Source organism: Dendrobium catenatum, unplaced genomic scaffold (assembly GCF_001605985.2).
Source record: "Dendrobium catenatum unplaced genomic scaffold, ASM160598v2 fragScaff_scaffold_54, whole genome shotgun sequence".
In the NCBI taxonomy this organism is placed as follows: domain Eukaryota; kingdom Viridiplantae; phylum Streptophyta; class Magnoliopsida; order Asparagales; family Orchidaceae; genus Dendrobium; species Dendrobium catenatum.
In genome coordinates, this window is record NW_021318516.1 from 2,689,712 (window position 1) to 2,697,839 (window position 8,128).

An 8,128-nucleotide genomic window follows, 5' to 3' on the forward strand; every position below is an offset into this window, starting at 1 on the left:
CGCGACCTGCTCCGCGCGACCCCGCTGTCGCCGCGACCACGCCCCGCCACGCGACCACTCCCGCACGACCCTGCTCGCGCTCGCCCAGCGCGATCAGTTTTCTCGGGTTGGGTCGTGTCAACCCGGCAACAGGCCGGGTCGGGTCCGGGTTCACATTTCCGACACGTTTACCTAACCGGGTCTGGTTAGGGTCAACCCGTTTGAACCCGGGTCAGTTCCGAGTCCGCCCCGAACTCGACCCGGACCCGGAACTCGACCCGTGACTCGAAATTGACACCACTAAGATAGACCCATTTTTGACCCGAAAAAGAGTAGATAGACCCGTTTTTGACCCGAAAACTAATAATTTTTTTTGTTAAAAACGGGTCATTCGGGTCGTGTCGGGTTGACCCAGACCCGAAGCTGGTTGGGTTCGAGTCAGGAAAACTGACTTGTTTGCAAAAACGGGTCGGGTTTGGGTTGACTCGAATAGTGTCGGGTCATTTCGGGTTCAACCCGAACCCGACCCGTGACCTGAAATTGACACCCCTACTAATAAGGGCGAATTATTACGCCCGGTGTCCGGATTCTTCCGGACAACAATCCAGACGCCCCACACCACCAAAATACATCGGGTTTCAGTGTATTTGGGTGACGTGACGCGTCTGGATTGGATGTCCGGACGTCCGGTCACCGCCACGTAATAATTCACCCCTAACAAATACTCTAGATGAGGAGTCGATTTCTATGAACATGATAAATTTATACAATGAATATGTGACAAAATATTGTGGACACGCATCAAATTAGTTTGTTGACTATTAGCTAACCAAATTAGATTCAAATTCACACGATGATACGTTAATTCTATTCCAAATAAATAAAATGTACGTAAAACATAATTTTTTACTCACCATATTCTGACTTATCGCTTCGTTTGTAATGAATTTCTTATTGTTTTGTAAAGTTATTTTTTTAGTTTTAAAAAAAAATCTACTGGAACAGGAGAAAAAATGTAAGTATCTTCATTAAAATTTATAAAGCTGTAAACTTTACAACATGGGGTTGTTTATTTAGGAGTGCCAATGAAATCATTTTAGAATTGACGGAATATCTAACAACACCAATCATACACAAACCAACAAACTCTTCACATAAATAACTTTTCAAATAAAAAAATTTAAATTTAATAAAGCCAAAACTTTCTCTCAAAATCTTAGGCTCCAAATGATTAATTATTCTGTACGGATACCAGATGTCATCTGGAGACAAATTAAAGCACGTCACGTTACCTCCAGCTGTGTACCGCTGTTGTGTATCTGCTATGTACCGGGTGATGTGACATACTCTGATTTGCCTCCAGACACAGAGCTACGATTGGTGTCTGCACAGAATAGTATTTTTATTGCTTTCTAAAATAACTTTTTAATATAAAATTTTTTACTTCACAAATTTTTGTATTAAAAAATAACTTTAAAAAATAGTAAAAAAAACTATCAAAATTAATTTTCAAATAGTGGCACATATGTAAAAAGTTGAGTCAATAGACTCTACTCATGTCTTAATTATCTTCCAGTACCTTCCAAGACTAACATGGCCATGCTATCAAATCTGTACACATCTTCCAGTCATAATCACCGTCATTACCTATTATGAAATAAAACTATTAAATTTGACTAAGTTCAAAATAGTATTAAATTACTTCCTTTCCATGTAGAGGAAAAAAAAATGCAATCCTCATTTAACATGTGAAATAGAATTGTAACTTACAAAAATATATTAAATCTCATGCATGCATGGGTGAAATTATTTTGTACGGATACAGACATCGTTCAGAGGCGAATCAGAACGCGCCACGTCACCCATTTGCTATGCACCGTAGCTGGGTACCGTTGTGTATCGAGAGACGTGATGCGTTCTGATTAACATTCAGGTGATCTGGTGTCTGCACAGAATAATTTTACCATGCACAAATAGATTCAAGTGAATAACATTGATGCTCAAGGTTATCAGGCTTTTTGATTTGCTAAAAAAAAAATGCTATGTATTTGAAGTATTTTGAGTTGTTTGAATCAGTGTTAAATAAATACAAATAATTATACTTTTTTATTTGCAGTGTCAAGCTCAACAATGATGATAGCCGGGCGAACGCTGGTGACAGGCAGCAATAGTGGCTAGCAGCAATGTGAACGGCAGTAATTTCTCAGTGTATTTGGAAATCGATCAAATCAATTTCCGGTAAACTATTAGAACCCTAAAGTCTTACCAAAACAAATTTATGCCTTATAGTGGAAGGACAAGATGAAAACAACAATAGAACTATGCTAAAAAGGAAATAATTGTTCACCATATCATTTGAATCAAGGATAACCCATCCATGGCTCCAGTTGGAGCTTGTGATTTCTGAACAAGGGTGGACCATTTTCTAGCTATTAAATCATATCCATATCTCTCAAACCAATAATTTCTGACAAGTTGTTTGAGCAAAATTCATATCAATACAAGCATATATACACATTTATATAATTGACTCCATAAGTGAATGAGATTGTAAAAATAAGTCAAATTCGAGCTTTTTGATACGGAGTAATGCGCCTAACATCAATACTGAACTTGTTTTGACATCCCTACTTACAATATTATTCGAGTTGCTTCTCGCAACTTAAAACATCACACGCACAAAATTCTTTCAAAACTTCGTTTAAAATGCTAGTAGTTGAACATTATGATTATTGTTATGTACTGGAATATTTGCGGCAGTAGAGAAATATGAAGTTGTCATAATAATCAATCGAAAAATTTAATTAAAATCGAAGCGATTGAACCGAATCAATCAGCAATTTTTGTTAGATTTATCATAATAATGATTTTTGGCTTGATTTTAAATATTAGTTGACTTCATATAATATTCTAAATGCCTTAAATGTTAAATATAAAACATGAATAACTACCACAACAAATTAAATATTTGTAGAACTTATCTAATTCAATTACCAAAAAAACTAATTAATACAGAGTTGACATCCAACTCTCTCAACACTCAAAGCCATGCAAAACCATAATAAATTATACCCTTAACTGTGTCACTAAGCTTTCCATGACAAAGTTGCTCATAGGAAATGAGGCAAACAATACTATATAAAATTAGAACTAATAATCAATAATAAGAAAGCCTATAAATTTGATTTTAATACTTAGATTTTTTTTTCCTTCCATCTTCAAAGGTAAAATAAGGTTTCATTTGGGACAATTTTTTTATTTGAAAGTTGGTTTCTAAAATATCTTTAAAAAATCATTTTCTCTACGGTAACTTTATAAATTAGTATGAAAGCAATCTAAAATGAAGACTAAGAGTTCATTTGGGATAGCTGTAACTTTTTATGAAGATAATTATAAAACTAATGTGGAGAAAATAGCTTTTTTGAAAGCTATTATAAAAAACAGCTTCCTAAAACAAAAAGTATTGAAAATAGTAAAAAAATAGGAATCAAATAAAATTGTGATTATAATATGAAAAGAAAAATACAAAAAAAAAAAAATCCTAAACAAAGCCTTAGGGCATATCCAACAGAAAAACTCATTTTTCACTCTAAAATGCAGTAACTTGATTCCGACCGAATTCTATTTTCTAACATAAAAAAAAAAAAGAATATTCATAATATATTCTTTCTCATACTTTTTCACTCCCTTTAATAACCAATTTTTTGAATTAAAAAAAAATAAATATGTATAGTGGGCGAACAGTGCGATGCCAATATTTTGGCGTTTCTTTGGGGCTCGCGAGTGACGACATACATTTGTTTGACGTTCGACTGAAGATGGCCCAAGCCTCTCTACTGAACTTCCGAAGAAACGCAACAAAGAAGAAAACGACGGTTACCTTGGCAAAATGGAGTTGAGCATCTCCAACCGAACTTCAAATGCTTGAATTGTGTCGCTCACGAGCTCCAGCCGAACGGAAAACTTCCGCTATTTGGTTGCGGGTGAACAGTGGGATGCCAATATTGGTGTTGCACTGTTCATCTCCTTTATTTTTCGATCTCTATCGAACTTCCGAAGAAACGCGACAAAGAAGAAAATGATGGTTACCTTGGCAAAATGGAGTTTGATTGGAGATGAATCATGACATTTTTTAGTTTCACAGCATTTTGGAGTAAAAAATGAGATTTTTGGTTGAATCCAACAGAAAAACTCATTTTTCACTCCAAAATACAGTAATACATAAAAATGCAATAACTTGGCTCCAACCGAATCCCATTTTCTAACATAAAAAAAGAATATTCCTAATATATTCTTTCACATACTTTTTTTCACTCTATTTAATAACCAAATTTTTTAATTAAAAAATAAATATGTATAGTGGGTGAACAGTGCGATGCCAATATTTTAGCGTTCCATTGGAGCTCGCGAGTGACGCCATACATCCGTTTGACGTTCGACTGAAGATGACCTAAGCCTCTCTTTTGAGGGTGAGTAAAATAGAATTAGGATATACATAATTTTAAGGGCGAAAAAAAAAATTATTTTAGAATTTTGGGCTAATATATTTATCTTTTTAAAAGTGAAAAAAAAAAAACAAAAAACCTGAGCAATTGCTCGCTCATCTTTTCTTAGACCCACCATCTTTGAACCACACCATTCAAAACCCCATGTGGAAATCTTCGTTGCCTGCACATGCCCTGTCTCCCTTACGTCCCTATCTATTACTCCTTTTTCTAAGATCCCTTCGTTAATGAATAATCCTTTTCTCTTTACACACAGATTAACAGCTCTTAAATGTATAATCCGAATTGCCAGAAAATCTATTTCAAGACGAGGAATCCATCCCTTTCTATCATCTTACAACCATATTTATTCCTTTCTCTCTCAGCCATGGAAAAATATTCACTGAGGATCATCGGAAATCATCAGAGTTATTCCTTGATGCGCTTAGGAGAACGGTCCAGAGGCGAATCATGATGCGCAACATACTCTCAGTACATAGTGGTACACAGCACTGATACACAACAACTGATGATGTCATCCTGATTCGCCTCTGAACGGCATCTGGTGACCGCAAGTAATAATTTCATTCATTGTAGACATTGCAAATTGTGGTTGCTTTGATTTCGTTTGGAATGATTTTCTTACTATTTTCTAAAACAACTTTTATAATTCTTAAAATTTATACTGGAAATCAGCTTTAGAAAGCCGTCTCAAGCAAAATCTTTTATCTAGTTGAAATTTAGGAGCCATTATGAGGTAATTGTGTTCATTTTCATTCAAGTTTGTGCATCACATGCATCGGGTTCTATTTGATTCGGATTTAATTATTTTTTTCTCTTACGTACTAACCCAATAAACCAAAAATTCAAAATTAAACCTAATATTTTTTTTAATGTAAAAAATTATGTTAGGATATTCTAATATATTTTATATTGATTGAGAATATATTTGAAAATTATTGAAATTAAGAGATTAATCAAATAAAAAACCTCTATATATAGCATTAATTTGAAAATAAACTAAATAATCCTCATATAATATATATAGTACACAATTTTTTCTTCCTTATCCTTGGGAAGATTTGCTCACGATGAATTCATAACAGAATTTTCTTCCTAAATCATTAATTAGTAATATTTTTTTAAAAAAACTTTTTACTTTTTTTTTTCGGAAAAGACAGATTTGCTAACCTTTGCCCCGCACTACCTTTTCCTTCCGCATCGTTAAAGAGAAAAAAAAAATTCTAATAAACTTTTTAACCAAACCAGAATCGTTAATCCACCGTTGATTACCCACACCCTGCGAAATCAATGGCAGATCTTTCTCCGTTTCTCTGCAAAGAACTCCACCATAAATACAGCTTCCGACCACCAGGCCTTGGCTGGAACGAAATGGACGCGTCACCAACCTTCTAAATATTAACTGAACTTCTTTGCTTCGCTCCCTTATAAACTCCACTATCTGTTCGCTGCCAGTCTTAAGCATCCATCATCAACAATGGACTACGGAAAGCTTGGCCCGTCCGAGTCCAATCGCTCTAGCTTCCCCGACCCACCGCCGACCCAACCTATCTCGCTCCGCAGCCGTCGCCGGAGGCGTTTTCTTCTATTGGGCATAACGGCCACTCTCCTCCTCGCAGCCTCCGCTGCTTCAGTGGCTTTGCTTATCCGCAGCAAGAATAACCGCCACTCCAACCTGACCCGAAGCCCAACTCAGGCCATTTCACAAACCTGTAAGCTCACGCAATACCCCGAGCTCTGCATCAGCTCGCTCGTGAACTTTCCCGGCGCGCTGTCCGCCGGCGAGCGCGAGCTCGTTCACATCTCCCTCAACATGACCCGTCAACGCGTCGGCGAGGCTCGCTACGCTGCTTCCTCCATTTCCGGCGTTTCAATGAACAGCCTCGCACGCTCCGCGTACGAGGACTGCGTCGAGCTGCTCGACGACTCCATCGACCAGCTCAGTCAGTCTCTTCTCGTCGTCGCCGGCGGCGACGCCGCCGGTTCTGACGAGGACGCGCTCACTTGGCTCAGCGCGGCGCTCACGAATCAGGACACCTGCGCCGAGGGGCTTGAAGTTGTTGACGACAGGTATGTGCGGGGTCAAATGACGAGCTTTTTGAAAGATGTTGCAGAGCTGGTTAGCAATTCACTCGCCATCTTCGCTGCGGCGAGCCGGAACCAGGATTTCTCCGGCATTCCGATTGAGAATAGGAAGCGGAGGCGATTGCTGGGCTCTGAATTCCCGGATTGGGTGAATTCGATTGACAGGAAATTGCTTCAGACGCCGGGGAGCTCGATTCAGGCGGATTATATTGTGTCGAAGGACGGCAGCGGGACGCATAGAACCATTGGTGATGCCGTAAACGCCGCGCCTCAAGGCAGTGCCAGGCGCATCATTATCTACGTGAAGGCCGGGCGCTACGACGAGAATATAAAGGTCGCGCGAAAGAAGACCAATCTTATGTTCGTCGGCGACGGCATGGGAAAGACCGTCGTCGCTGGCTCACGCAGCGTGTACGACAAATTCACTACTTTTCACACGGCTACCTTCGGTATGTTCCTCATTTTTTTTTATAAAAAAAAAACCGATTTTTTTAATTCATTTTTTCAGTCAGGCATTTCATCGAATAGTTGGCAGGCGAAAACAAACTAACTTGCTATAAAACCTGCAGCGTCGACAGGGGCAGGGTTCATAATGAAAGAGATGACAATAGAGAACTCCGCGGGGCCAGAGAAGCATCAGGCGGTGGCACTCCGTGTAGGAGCCGACCGAGCGGTGGTCTACCACTGCAGCATCATAGGCTACCAAGACTCCCTTTATGTCCACTCTCAACGCCAATTCTTCCGCGAATGCGACATCTTCGGCACCGTCGACTTCATCTTCGGCAATGCCGCCGTCGTTCTCCAAAAATGCAATATTTGGGCGCGAAAGCCAATGGCGATGCAGAAGAACACAATCACCGCACAGAACCGCAAGGATCCGAACCAGAACACGGGGATTTCGATCCATAATTGCAGGATTCAGGCGGCGAGCGACCTCAGCGCGACGAAGGGAAGCGTTCAAACTTTCTTGGGACGGCCATGGAAGATGTACGCGAGGGTAGTCTACCTTCAGTCTTACATGGGGGATCTCATTAACCCTGCTGGGTGGTTGGAGTGGAATGGAAATTTTGCGCTCAGTACGCTTTACTACGGCGAGTACATGAACTATGGTCCCGGCGCCGGCGTGGCGAAGAGGGTGAATTGGCCGGGATTCAGGGTGATTACAGTGGAGGAGGAAGCTGAAAAGTTTACAGTTGGGAAATTTATCTATGGGTCCTCTTGGCTGCCGTCGACCGGCGTCGCCTTCGTCGCCGGCCTTTCGGTCTAAAAAAAAAAAAGCTATCTTTTCTTCGCTTTTAGAATTTTTTCTTTTTTATAGTATCATTGCCTCGTTGGTATATGGCGTCGGTGGAGAAAAGAGGCGTGCTATTGCGTTGGTTGGAAGGGGGTGTATTTGTAATTTGTACTTTCTATAGGGGTTTAGAAGAAATTTTCATATTATTGTAAGAAGGAATAATGGGATGGAATTCCTTGCTTGATGATAATTGTAAATGGTAGGTGTCCATACCATTTTTGTTGGGGAGGTTATGATTAATAAGATTCACTTGCTTAAGAACTCA

The 8,128-nt window shown here is 39.4% G+C and overlaps 1 protein-coding gene across 1 annotated transcript; it reads left to right on the forward strand.

Moving 5' to 3' along the window:
• Window positions 1–5,749: 5,749 nt before the first annotated feature.
• LOC110097140 (probable pectinesterase/pectinesterase inhibitor 34) lies at window positions 5,750–8,128 on the forward strand. The gene is made up of 2 exons (XM_020823385.2): window positions 5,750–7,018; window positions 7,139–8,128. Exons 1-2 carry the CDS (start codon window positions 5,962–5,964, stop codon window positions 7,834–7,836), a joined length of 1,755 nt encoding a protein of 584 aa, XP_020679044.1. The 5' UTR covers window positions 5,750–5,961; the 3' UTR covers window positions 7,837–8,128.

Bases quoted from the DNA above. Each gene is read 5' to 3' on its own strand.
- LOC110097140 (XM_020823385.2), top strand. From the start codon at position 5,962: ATGGACTACGGAAAGCTTGGCCCGTCCGAGTCCAATCGCTCTAGCTTC. The intron at 7,019-7,138 runs GTATGTTCCTCA...TAAAACCTGCAG, and splicing joins TTTTCACACGGCTACCTTCG to CGTCGACAGGGGCAGGGTTC.